The sequence below is a fragment of the Vipera berus genome (genome assembly GCF_964194415.1).
Source record: "Vipera berus genome assembly, chromosome: 3".
Classification (NCBI taxonomy): domain Eukaryota; kingdom Metazoa; phylum Chordata; class Lepidosauria; order Squamata; family Viperidae; genus Vipera; species Vipera berus.
The window spans coordinates 3,881,086-3,894,219 of NC_138204.1; the positions used below are offsets into that span (position 1 = coordinate 3,881,086).

General features: G+C 49.2%; 1 protein-coding gene across 3 annotated transcripts in view; it reads left to right on the forward strand.

Moving 5' to 3' along the window:
* Nucleotides 1–12,885, forward strand: part of CSNK2A1 (casein kinase 2 alpha 1) — a 45,352-nt gene extending 32,467 nt beyond the window's left edge. For 2 of the 3 annotated variants that reach the window (XM_081323805.1, XM_081323806.1), the window contains exons 9-13: nt 752–853; nt 4,346–4,446; nt 6,143–6,291; nt 8,741–8,827; nt 9,759–12,885. In XM_081323805.1, the coding sequence (XP_081179931.1) occupies nt 752–853; nt 4,346–4,446; nt 6,143–6,291; nt 8,741–8,827; nt 9,759–9,874 (555 nt within the window). In that variant the 3' untranslated portion in view covers nt 9,875–12,885. The remainder of the gene's footprint in view (nt 1–751; nt 854–4,345; nt 4,447–6,142; nt 6,292–8,740; nt 8,828–9,758) is intronic. The other variant, XM_081323807.1, reaches the window with a different exon arrangement.
* Nucleotides 12,886–13,134: the final 249 nt, after the last annotated feature.

Below are 13,134 nucleotides of genomic sequence, written 5' to 3' on the forward strand. Positions count from 1 at the left end.
GTTATGTGGGTCATTAAAGCAGGCCGCCATATCTACACAGGCAGCCCTTGCAACCGTTCGAAGTGACAGTGGCGCTGGGAAAAGCGACTTATGACCGTTTTTCACACTTAACAACCTTTGCAGCCTCCCCATGGATCATGTGATCAAAATGCACACGCTGGGCAGCTGGTTCATAGTTACATCCCGAGCTCATATTTTTGACGTTTGCCACGTCCAGGGGTCACGCGATCCCCTTTTGCGACCTTTCGACAAGCCAAGTCGATGGAGAAGCCAGTTTCACTTCACAACCGGGTTGCTAAGCTTACCAGCCGCCGTGATTCACTTAACAACTGTGTCAGGAAAGGCCCTAAAACGGTGTGTGTGTGTGTGTGTGTGTGTGTGTGTGTGTAAAACTCAATGAGCAAACTCTTCACTTAACCACAGAAATTTTGGGCTCCGTTGTGGCCGTCAGTCAGGGACTTAGGACCGTTGCAGCCTCCCCAGCGATCAAAATTTGGAAATGTCCCCCTTAGCCACCGAAATTTGGGGCTCAATCACGGCCGTAAGTTGAGGACTTACCTGTGGATCGGTAGGACGGAAATTATGGAGGTTTTCTTCCTGCTTGCTGCACGCAGACTGTACAAATTCCCCGTGAGAGAAGGTAGTCTATCCTTGTTGGGTCTTTCCCTTGTGGATCTGCAAGCGAGCCAGGCTAATGGGTTTCTTCTTTTTCTTTCCCCCCTCCTCTTTTTTTATTTTTTTTAACTTACAGATGTATGACTACAGCCTGGACATGTGGAGTTTGGGGTGTATGCTCGCCAGCATGATCTTCCGAAAGGAGCCTTTTTTTCACGGTCACGACAATTACGATCAGGTGAGTAAAACCTCTGGGCCTGCGCCATGGGCATGAGGTCAGCCTCGGCCAGGGGTAGGCAGACAGGTAGATTTGCAATAGCGGCGAATGTCCGTCGCTCGGGTGCAGGGTGAGGATGAAGGTTCGTCCTCGGAGTTTGTGGGTTGGTTTCCAAACGTTTTGTCACCAGGCTGGGTAACATCTTCAGCGGAGTCTGGGGGGGCTGTTAGCATCCGTGTTCTTCTGTTTATGAGGACTGGGTGTGTCAAGTGAGGGTCTTGTGGTGGGCCAGGGGTGAGTCATCTGTGAGAGGCTGGTGGTGGGTCTTCTGATGGGGACCTACACCGACCCCCAAGCAGCACCAGTTTGATTGGAGCGACCCAAAATCCCATTGGCCACGCCCCCACCCTCGACGGCTGTGAGTTCATTGAAGCCTGGCACAGCACAAGCCCTTCCATTAACAAGACACATTGTCAGAGCACGCACCGTCTTGTTGCGCTGAGGTAACCGAGGAGTAAATACAGTAAAGAGTGGTTTGTATTAAATGGTGGTTTATATGACCCTATCTACAATATACTCTAGGAGCAAAATACATACCCGTGGTAATACAGCAAACTCCAACACACAGCAGTTAACAGCAGGAAACGGACGAGAGAGAACCCAACAGCAGCAAAAGCCTTCCCTTTTATACTCAGGCTCTTAAAGGGACGCAGACCCTGCTGTCTCATTCTTATGGCATCGTCCACCTTATATTGCCTCATTACATAAGCTGTTTAGCTATTGAATGATTATCCTGACACACATCGACCTAAAGCCAGCCTACGAACCCCTCAGAATCCAAATCAACACACAGCCAACCAGTGACAGCAGCGACCCATAACCGTCCCGCGCAATCCCCCCTCTGCCAGCAGTTCACTTCCCAAGGACCCTGATCTAATGTAACTTTCCCATGGCAAGACCCATCACCAGCCTCCCACTGGTGACTCACACCTGAGCCATCACAAGACCCTCACTCGAGGCACCCACCCCTGAAGCCCTCAACAGAAGAGCAGTCACACACACACACACACACACACACCCCTTAAAACTACTCTGAAGATGTTACCTAGCCTGGTAACTAAACATCCGGAAACCAACCCACAAGCTGAGAGAACGAACCTTCAAACTCAAGACAGGTAGATCTGCAGATAGACACCTGGGACATCCTCCCATTGGGGCTGCATCGCACCCTTATCTGCGCAGCATTTGAACGGGTGTCTACAAAGTCACTTGTGGCCAAAAATGCTCATTTGAGTCCCGTTGTTTTGTCGTCCCTTCAAATTCCCAACTCAGCTCCTGGCCGTTGGAAGCGATGAGAATTGGCACCTTGGCCTGGCTCACGTAGGGGAAGTGTGTTGCAGGGTCCGATCTTGGTGGGTCAACAGGACTAGGGTTTTTTGTCTTCCAAGCTTTCGGACGCATGTTGCAGCTTGTCCTCAGGGAACCTCTGTCTAGTAGAGTGCGTGTGCAATTCTGTGTGTGGCATTTATAGTGTCTGCGGTAAGCGACTTTTTTGATGTTGATTGGGCTGCGTTGATGGCTGGCGTTGGCTGTCGCTTGGTTGCGACTTCTCACCCCTTGCTACCTCGCAGGGCTGTGGTTGTGGAGAGCGCGGGTCTTTAGGAAGACCATCCAGCTTCAACTCTTTCCTCAAGTTGAGTGGAGGTTTTAAAAAGTGGAGGTTTTTGAAAAGAGACGGGTCATTCGTCCGGAATGGTATAGAGCAGGGGGTCTTCAAACTTGGCAACTGTAAGACTTGTGGACTTCGACTCCCAGAATTCCTCAGCCTGGCTGGCTGAGGAATTCCGGGAGTCGAAGTCCACAAGTCATAAAAGGGCCACGTTTGAAGACCCCTTGGTTTAAAAGTACCACTGAATTACAGGCAGTCCTCAACTTACGATCGCAGCTGAGGTCCCAGATTTCCGTTGCTAAGTGAGAACAAGTTGCTATAGTGCAGGGGTCTTCAAACTTGGCAACTTTTAAGACTTGTGGACTTCGACTCCCAGAATTCTGGGAGTCGAAGTCCACAAGTCTTAAAAGTTGCCAAGTTTGAAGACCCCTGATACACAGTGTCCCGCTCAAGCAAAGGGTTGGACTAATGCATCAGAATCAGAACAGAGTTGGTAGGGACCTTGGAGATCATCTAGTCCAACTCCTTGCACAAGCAGGGAGACCTTATACCATTCCAGACAGGTGGCTGTCTCTGAGTATGGGTTTCAGCACGAATCCGAAAGCTCGGAAGACAAAAGACCGGAACACACTGGTGACCCAGATTAGATCCTGCAGCATTATCCTGGGACACGTAGATTCGTCTTCATTCGTGAGGTACGTTGCAGTTTGTTTACCTGTGGCTTATTGAGTAAATCTCAGTTGGCTGCACAAGAAAGCTTCTCATTAGGAATTTTAAGATGTGGGGACTTTACCTCCCAAAATTTCGAAGCCAGCGTAGCATCTTTACACTTGGGCAAATCTGGCCCGGGGAGTAACAGCCGAGGTTTCAACGCAAGATTTCTGATTATAAGTAGACCTCGATGCGTGACTACAATTGAGCCAAAAATTTCCATCGCTAAGCGAGGCAGTTGTTAAGTTAGTAACACGGTTGTTAAGTGAATCATTGCAGTTAAGATAACATGGTTGTTAAGTGAATCACTGCAGTTAAGATAGTAACATGGTTGTTAAATGAATCATTGCAGTTAAGGTAATAACACGGTTGTTAAGTGAATCATTGCAGTTAAGGTAACGGTTGTTGAATCACTGCAGTTGTTAAGGTAACATGGTTAAGTGAATCACTGCAGTTGTTAGTAACAGTTGTTAAGTGAATCACTGCAGTTAAGTTAGTAACACGGTTGTTAAGTGAATCATTGCAGTTAAGGTAGTAACACGGCTGTTAAGTGAATCACTGCAGTTGTTAAGTTATCATGGTTAAGTGTATCACTGCAGTTAAGGTAACAGTTGTTAAGTGAATCACTGCAGTTGCTAAGGTAACATGGTTAAGTGAATCACTGCAGTTAAGTTAGTAACATGGTTGTTAAGTGAATCACTGCAGTTGTTAGTAACACGGTTGTTAAGTGAATCACTGCAGTTGTTAAGTTAGTAACGGTTGTTAATTAAATCACTGTAGCTGTTAACACGGTTGTTCAGTGAATCACTGCAGTTGTTAAGGTAGTAACACTGTTTTTAAGTGAATCTGGCTTCCCTGTTGGCTTGTCAGAAGATCGCAAAAGTGGATCACATGACCACCACCCCCGAGACACTGCGACCGTCGTAAATATGAGTCAGTTGCCAAGCGTCTGAATTTTGATCACGTGACTGTGGGGATGCCGCAGTGGTCATAAGTGGGGAAATGGTCATAAGTCATTTTTCCCAATGCCGCTGGAGCCTCAAACGGTTAGGAAACAAATGGTTGTTAAGTCGAGGACTTTTTTAAAAAAATCATTACACCCCACCCTCTTGTCTCCCGTTGTCTGTTTGCAGTTGGTGAGAATAGCCAAAGTGTTGGGAACAGAAGACCTTTACGACTATATTGACAAATACAATATTGAGCTCGATCCCCGTTTCAACGACATCCTGGGCAGGTAGGATGGAAGGGATCAAGAGCCCAACCTGGAGGGCAGCCCACATTCCGCAAATGGTGTCCATCTCTCTCTCTCTCTCTCTTTCTCTTTCTCTCTCTCTCTCTCTCTCTCTCTCTCTCTCTCTCTCTCTCTCTCTCTCTCTCTCTCTCTCTCTCTCTCTCTCTCTCTCTCTCTCTCTCTCTGTGTGTGTGTGTGTGTGTGTGTGTGTGTGTGTTTGAGGAAGGGAGAGGAATGGAAAATCCAAGGAAGTCCAGTTGCTGTAGGTCCACAGGGGTAGGCAACCTTGGCTCTTTTATGACTCGTGGACTTCAACTCCCAGAATTCCTGAGCCAGCATGGGAGAACTATGGCCCCCTCATGACTCGTGGACTTCAACTCCCAGAATTCCTGAGCCAGCATGGGAGAACTATGGCCCCCTCATGACTTGCGGACTTCAACTCCCAGAATTCCCGAGCCAGCATGGCTCAGCTTGGAAACCTCTCACTTTCCCCTCAGCATGGCTGGCTCAGGAATTCTGGGAGTTGAAGTCCACGAGTCACAAAAGAGCCAAGGTTGCCTACCCCTGCTGTAGGAGATGAGCCGGCTGTTCCTAGGGAAGGGGGTGTCAAATGCGTCATCAGCCATGAGTCCCTGTGCCCCCACAAGAGATCTCAAAGGCCTCCTTAATTCCCGCTCATTTCCCTTGTCTGTTAGTAGCTCAGATTCTTGTAGGAAACATAAGCTTGCAATAAATCATTAGGCTTGTTTCAACTGCCCGAATATCCTGATTTTGCTGGCACGTGAGAGTTGCCTTTTGGGAAATTATCTTTGGTAAACTGAAGAGCAGGTTTTGCCAACAGGCCTGGGGGGCGCTAGGGGGATGCATAGGTCATCAGGTGGCCGATTTGATTGATTGTGTGTGTGTGTGTGTGTGTCGATTTCTATGGGGGAGGGTATTTTGTCAAGCTTCCCCAGAATGACCTTGAGTGATACCAATAAAGGAGAATATTTGCACCTGAGGATTGAAGTGAGGAGGGGTCCTCAGCTTCCTTGTATTCTTGCAGACGTTTCATGACCCAACTAGGGAACATCATCAGTGTTCGAAGGGAGTCGGGTTTGTAGAGAAGAAAGGAGGGGGAGGAGGAGGAGGAGGATTCTGTGCTCTCTGAGCTTGGTGATTTTCTTGCAGACGTTTCATGACCAAACTCGATAACAGTCATCAGTGGCAGAAGGAAATGGGGTTTACTCTCAACTGCCTTCTAGCACTGATGATGTTACCTAGTTGGGTCATGAAATGTCTGCAAGAAAACAAGCAATTTCAAAGAGCACCAAGGACCCCAGAGTCATTCCTCCTCCTCCTCTCCACACACCCCGTTCCCTTGCAGCACTGATGATGTTACCTAGTTGGGTCACGAAACATCTGCAAGAAAACAAGCCAGCTCAGAGAGCCCCAAGGGACCCCCTAGCCTTGAATTGGGGGAGCCCTATACGTTTTCTTAAATAAGACAGTTTACCAGGGGTAGGCAACCTTGGCTCTTTTACGACTCGTGGACTTCAACTCCCAGAATTCCTGAGTCATACAAGAGCCAAGGTTGCCTTACCCCCTGGTTTAGACGAACAAACTCTGACGCAGCTCCCAGAGACGGGTCAAACGCTGCCGCGTGCCCCCTCCTATCCCCCACCCCCCCCTCTGATTGCGCTTCTTCCCCGTCTCGCAGGCACTCACGGAAGCGATGGGAACGTTTCGTCCACAGTGAGAATCAGCACTTGGTCAGCCCCGAAGCCTTAGATTTCCTGGACAAATTGCTGCGGTACGATCACCAGTCCCGACTGACGGCAAGAGAAGCCATGGAGCATCCTTACTTCTGTGAGTTTGGCCCTCGAGAAGCCCGGTCAAGCGTCCCTTTGCAGGGAATAATGCCTCGATCTGCTTTCAGAGTAACCCTTGAGAACAGTATCCTAGATCAGGGGTTAGGGTTAGGGTTAGGGTTAGATGCTGCACTAGCCGACTTAATTAGTTCTTCAGAGGGACGGGGTTGCGTCTTTTTCTTAACGACACGTTGAGGTTGGCCAAATGCTGCTAAATACGGAATCAGACCTGGAGTTGATAGCTGAGATAAGAAAAAAAGGAAAGAAAAGAAAGAACGTTTTGTGTAAGAACAGCGTTTCTCCAGCTGGGCCCCTTTAAGATGGGTGGACCTCAACTCCCAGAATTCCCCAGCCAGCTAATGCTGGCTGGGGAATTCTGGGAATTGAAGTCCGGCCACCTTAATATTTCCGAGCTAGCTGGGGAATTCTGGGAGATGAAGTCCAGCCATCTTAAGAGTTGTGAGCTGGCCAAGGAATTCTGGGAGTTAAAATCCAGCCGCCTTAATATTGCCGAGCTGGCTGAGGAATTCTGGGAATTGAAGTCCACATCTCTTAAATTGCCAAGGTTAGTAAACGTAAGAATTTAGGGCCTTCTAAATGTGCTAGACTGCAGGATCAGATTTAATGTCGGTGGGCTGGATCAGGATGTTGGCATTTGTAGTCCCACGTGTGTGGAGGATTCTGGAAAGCTGCACTAAACACAGGTAGTCCTTGACGTAGGACCGTTTTTCACACTTACGACCCTTGAGCCTCCCCAGGGTCACGTGATCAAAATTCAGATGCTGGGCATCTGGTTCCTCTTTATGACGGTTGCTGTGTCCCACGCTCATGTGTTCCCCTTTTGCGACTTTCTGACAGGCGGGGTCGATGGGGAAGCCAGATTCAGTAACCTGGGATACTAAACTTGCCAGCTACCGTGATTCACTTAACAACTGGGGCAAAACTCACTGAGCGAATGTTTCATTTAACAACAGAAATTTGGGGCTCCGTTGTGGCCGTACGCCGAGGACTACCTGTAGATCTTTAACTGGTGTGCCTGCTGTTGCTGACTAAGCAGGTGGAATGTCTTTCCCGTTAGGTTTACCCAGGCCACACACGCGCACACCCAATTTTAGGGCTTTTGCAACCAAGGGAAGGCGAGATGCGGAACTCCAAAAGCTGCCTTTCCTTTGAAGACGTTTCGCTTCTCCTCCCAGTAGCTTCTTCAGGTTCTGACTGGATGGTGGAGGATGGAAGGATTTGTACTCCTTGCAGACAGCTGGTCATTTGCATCCTTTTTAGAGGGTCGTTGAGGCCACTTGGTGGTTAATCTGTGTTTATCTGTGTCCTCAGGGTCGCTCGAGTAGTGCAAATGGGTGTGGAACCCTCTTGGCTGCAGGCATGCCTGGCTGAGGAATTCTGGGAGTTGAACTCCACAAGTCATAAAAGGGCCAGGTTTGAAGACCCCCTGCTCCACACCCATTTGTACTATTCAGGTGACCCTGAGCACAAAGGGAAAACCTCCAAGTGGCCTCAATGACTCTCTAAAAGAAGGCAAATGACCCGCTGTCTGCAAGGAGTATAAATCCTTCCGTTCCACCACCATCCAGTCAGAGAGAAGCAAAAGGTCTTCAAAGAAAAAAAACACGAGAAAGTTGCCTCCTGAAAAAGCATCTTTTAAACAACCATGACCTGGATGACTGAGAATCTCCACAAACAGTGAGACGTGGAAGCTACTCGCTCCAATGGGGATGTTTTGTTTGTGCGTACAGATTGTCACAGCGTGCACAGTCTCATTGTGCGAGACAACCCAGGAGCAAACACAGTAAACAGCGGTCTATATTAAATGGTGGTTTATCTTACACTATCTACAATATCATGCACCAGGAACAATGTACATACACACACGTGCTAATACCGCAGGATCCAATACACCACAGTTACAGCAGGAAACGGGAGAGAGAAAAACACATCTGCAGAGCCTTCCCTTTATACAAAGGCTCTTAAAGAGACACAGACCTTGCTGAGTCATTCCCATAACTACATCATACATCTCACATTAGATAAGCTGGTTAGCTGTTAAATTATTTTCTCGACGCAGATCATTCTTGATTTAACGGCCGGTTACCTAGCAAGTGCTCGAAGTTGCAACGGACCTATCTTGGGCTTCCAAAGTTCTGACGGTCAGGCTCCCTCCCCTTCTGGTCACGTGACCAAATTTGGGGCATTTATCAACTCTTGACACCTTGACCTCCGTTTGCAGCATCCTCCCAGCCAGGGAACCATGGATTTGCTTAATGACCACGGCGTTTGCTTATTGACCGCCAGAACAGCAGCAACAAAAAAGATCACAGCTGACAAGTGTAACGAGCAGACTCCGTGATGGTCATCGTAATTTTTTTTCCCCCCTTCCCTCGGCTCCGAGTAGTTCATGCGAGGGATCGTCCTCTCCTTTCTTGTCTTTCCAGACCCAATTGTGAAGGACCAGGCTCGGATGAACTCAGCCAACCTGCCAGGTAGCAGCACACCTGTGAGCAGTGCTGGGATGCTGTCAGGTGGGTCGGTCCGGGGTGCTGGAATGGGAAATGGGCTGCTTCTCCCGTAAGGCATCCTATTCCGCTGCTTGGATGCCCTGACGGGGCAAGTCACTGCCCCATATAAACAAACCCCACTCCCTTGTAGCACTGATGATGTTCCTTATTTGGGTCATGAAATGTCTGCAAGGAAACAACCAAGCTCAGAGAGCACCAAGGACCCCACATTCCTCCTCCTCCTCCTCCTCCTCCTCCCCCCGCAAACCCCACTCCTTTCTAGCACTGATGATGTTCCCTAGTTGGGTCATGAAACTTCTGCAAGAAAATCACCAAGCTCAGAGAGCACCCAGGACCCTACGGTTGTCTCCTCCTCCTCCACTCTGCAAACCCCACTCCCTTCTGGCACTGATGAAGTTGCCTAGTTGGGTCATGAAACATCTGCAAGAAAACAACCCAGCTCAGGCAGCACCAAGGACCCCACAGTCCTCCTCCTCCTCCTCCTCCTCCTCCTCCCCCCGCAAACCCCACTCCTTTCTAGCACTGATGATGTTCCCTAGTTGGGTCATGAAACTTCTGCAAGAAAATCACCAAGCTCAGAGAGCACCCAGGACCCTACGGTTGTCTCCTCCTCCTCCACTCTGCAAACCCCACTCCCTTCTAGTACTGATGAAGTTGCCTAGTTGGCTCATGAAACGTCTGCAAGAAGACAAGCTCAGAGAGTCCAAGGACCCCACAGTCTTCCCCTGCCTCCTCTTCCTCCTCCTCTTCCTCCCCCCTTGCAAACCCCACTCCCTTCCAGCACTGATGATGTTCCCTAGTTGGGTCTTGAAATGTTTGCAAACACCAAATACACCAGAAGCCGTTCTTTTTTTTTGGGGGGGGGGGAGAGGGGGCAAATTACTCTCTCAGGGTCCCTAATTTTCTCCTTTTCTTCCCCCCCTCCCTCCCCCAGGCATTTCTTCAGTGGCGACGTCTCCCCCCCTCGGACCTCTAGCCGGTTCCCCAGTGATTGCCGCAGCCAACCCATTGGGAATGCCAGTACCTGCTGCCGCAGGGGCTCAGCAATAAAAGGACCCCCGTCTCCCAGATGTCGGACTGGAGCCACCTTAGGGCTGAGGGTCCTCCTCCACCCACCCGCCCCCCCGCCACCACCACCGCAGCCACTTTGTAGCCAACGTTTGGGGGGGGGGCGGCAAGAGAGAGACAGGAAGAGCCGCATCTGAAGCGTTGCTTGTGGATTGATTGGTAGTCCTTCAGTCACGTCATCCATATGTATATCTCTCTTTCTCTCTTTCCCTGGATATATATAGATATGGATGGATCTTCTCACGCCGAATTTCCCTCCCAGCCCGCCCGCCTGCCTTTTTTTCTTTTTTTACTTGAACTTTTTGTAACTCAGAGGAACCCCTTGGCCAAAATCCGCCCGCCGAGCGTTCCACGGACCGCTTCTCGTCTGTCCTGACCGCCGCCAAGCGAGGACGCCGGTTCTTCCTGACCTTGGTTTCTCTCGCCCTTCCGACTCACCGGTGCCCCCAAGACTCTCCCCCCCCCCAACCTCCCCAATGCAGGGGAAACGTCGTGTCACCATCACAACCCTCCCATCCCTGTTGAATTCCGGCCTTGGGAAGCTGGCAAGAGGAGGGGGGGGGGACACACCGGGCTTCTGGAAGGCCACCTCGCCGTCTTCTGCAGCGGCGCGGAACGAACTCGGTTGCGGAAAAGAGGTCACAACGGTCAAGATTCCTATTGGATTGTCGCCTTCTCGTCTTTAAAAGCCTCCAGGCCTTGCCATCCCGATCTTTTATCTTCCTCAAAAGAGATCCAGCCGCACCGCACAAAGCTCTCCCCGTAACGTCTTCTGGGATTCTGGAAAATAATTTTTCACCTGTTGTTCCTTTTTTCTTTTTCTTTTTTTAAAAAAAAACACATCTCAAACTTCGAACAGGTTAGATCTTGGGAAACAAAAGGAGCTGATGTGGGGGCGCCCGCCTGTCCCCCCCTTTTTTTTTTCCTCCCTCCATGTGCCATGTGAGAGAGGCCGGTGCGTGCGTGCCTGCGTGTTACTTAAAAGGGAGCCAGCGGAGAGCGCGAGCGGGCTGTGAACTTTCCCAAAAAAAAGGGTGTGAAAAACAACAACACCACAAAAACAGGCCAACAGCGTGCTGCTGGAGGACCGTGTGTCCTCCCTTTTTGGGCCGTGTGTCTTGTCGACGCACGCCCCGCAGAAGACTCCGTATGTAAAATGGGTCTCACTCTGCCTAGCTTGAAATACCCGACGTCGGAATTCCTGGCTGTAAATAAACTTTTTTTTTTTTAATTTATCAAAGGTTAGGTATAAAGCTGGCCTGTGCGCAGAGACGCTCTCTCTGGGCCAGCATCCAATGTTCTGCATTACGCGCAGCCTCTTAGCCCCGGAATTGGGGCTTCGGACCCGGGGGTGGGGTGTGGGGTTTTGCGACCCCGATACTTCTCCCCGTTCCTCTTTTGGCACCTCGCCAGGATTCGGCGGCCATCGTGAGCCCAGCTCAGAAGCCTTACGAGGAGCATGTTCCCAAGCCAAAATGTTGCTGGATTTAGGGGGGTTTTTTGGGGTGGGGGGCTTTCCTGCGTTTTCCTTCTGCACTGGGATGTCGAAAGGGGTGTGTGTGGCTGCAGCGAAGGGCAGGATGGAAGACCTTCACCCCCCTTCCAGATTTCCGGGGTCCATAGCTGGAACAGCCCTTCCCATCCTGTAGGATGCCTCCATTGGGACACTGCTACGAGAGGCCTGTTAATTGCCTTGGGGAGGCCTCAAAAGCCCTGGAATTTCATTTTTTATATATATGTATGTACGTATGTATGTATGTACGTATGTATACACATGCATACACATACATACACACACACACACAGAGACACTGGAATTCCTGTGGGGCCATTTTTGTGTTCATTGGGGGGCAGGATGAGACCCCGGGTGCCGGAGCAGGAAGCAATAGCACAGGACCCTCGCTTTCCTCTCCTCGGCCAATGAAAAAGGACTTCCAAATGCCCGCCAGCTGGATTTTTCCCGCAGTGGGTACTTTGGCGCCTGCGAGAAATTGGGAAAGGCAGCACAGGCATGTCTAGATTTGCACTAGGGACAGCTCCTCCGGGGACTCGGCCCTTTTGCTTTCTTGTTTTGGATCCTTGAATTTGGCAAGTAGGGTGAATGAAGGGACGAACGAGGGCTACCCAGGAGTCGAGGGTGCCGGGTGCGAGGTGACGTGGGTTAGGGGGATCACCAGGGGGAGCAGTATCCCATCAAAAAAAGCTAACCCAAGACCGGAAATAATTTGGTTGAGGGATTGATGTAAACCAGTGTTTCTCGATTCCTTCCTTTTTAAAGATGGGTTAGACTTCCAACTCCCATAATGCCTCAGCTAGCCATGCTGGCTGGGGCATTCTGGGAGTTGAAGTCCACTCATCTTAAAAGGGGAAGGCATGGAGAAACACGTCCGGTGCTTATCCTGGCCTTGCTGCCCAAAACTTGCAGATTGTGTCAACGTCTGTGTTGTAAATTACCTCATCTGTATACGTTGTATCAGAACACTTTTTTAAAAATTTCTCAGCACTTCCTGGGGATATTTTTTTTTCCCTTGGGAGAGGGGTGGGTGGGCTGGCATTGTGTGAGATGGCAGGAAAAGGAGAGAAAAAAAGGAAAAGTAAGGGCAGTATAAATAGTCCTAATGGCAAATTTGATTTTTTTTTTAAAAAAAGATCTTGCTTGAAGTGATCTTTTTTATTATTATTATTATTATTTTGTTGAAATTTAGATTGGGCTTTTTTTTTACCCCTTCTCTTTCTCTTTGGATTTACCTGAATGGAATTGTAGTGTCATTGTTGAAACTAACCCTTAATTGTGCTGAGAAGTTGTGCCATGGAGGTCTTTAATTTTTTTAAAAATAAAATAATTGAAACAAAAGCCTGGTGGGGTCCTACTCTTAAATAAAAGGAGCAATGGGGGATAGATTTTAACTTCTGGACCAGGGGTCTTCAAACTCGGCCCTTTTATGAGTCACGGACTTCAACTCCCAGAATTCCTCAGCCAGGCATGCTTCAATTCTGGAAGTTGAGGTCCATGAGTCATAAAAGGGCCGAGTTTGAAGACCCCTGTTCTAGGCCTTTAAAGCTGGTTTTTGATGTCTTTCCTTGCTGGTTGCTGAGTCTGGTACTTAACTACTACACATTTGGGAAAAGATAATATTTATTTATTTATTTATTTATTTATTTATTTATTTATTATATTTTTATACCGCCCTTCTCCCGAAGGACTCAGGGCGGTGTACAGGGCAATAAATATAAAAAAGCGG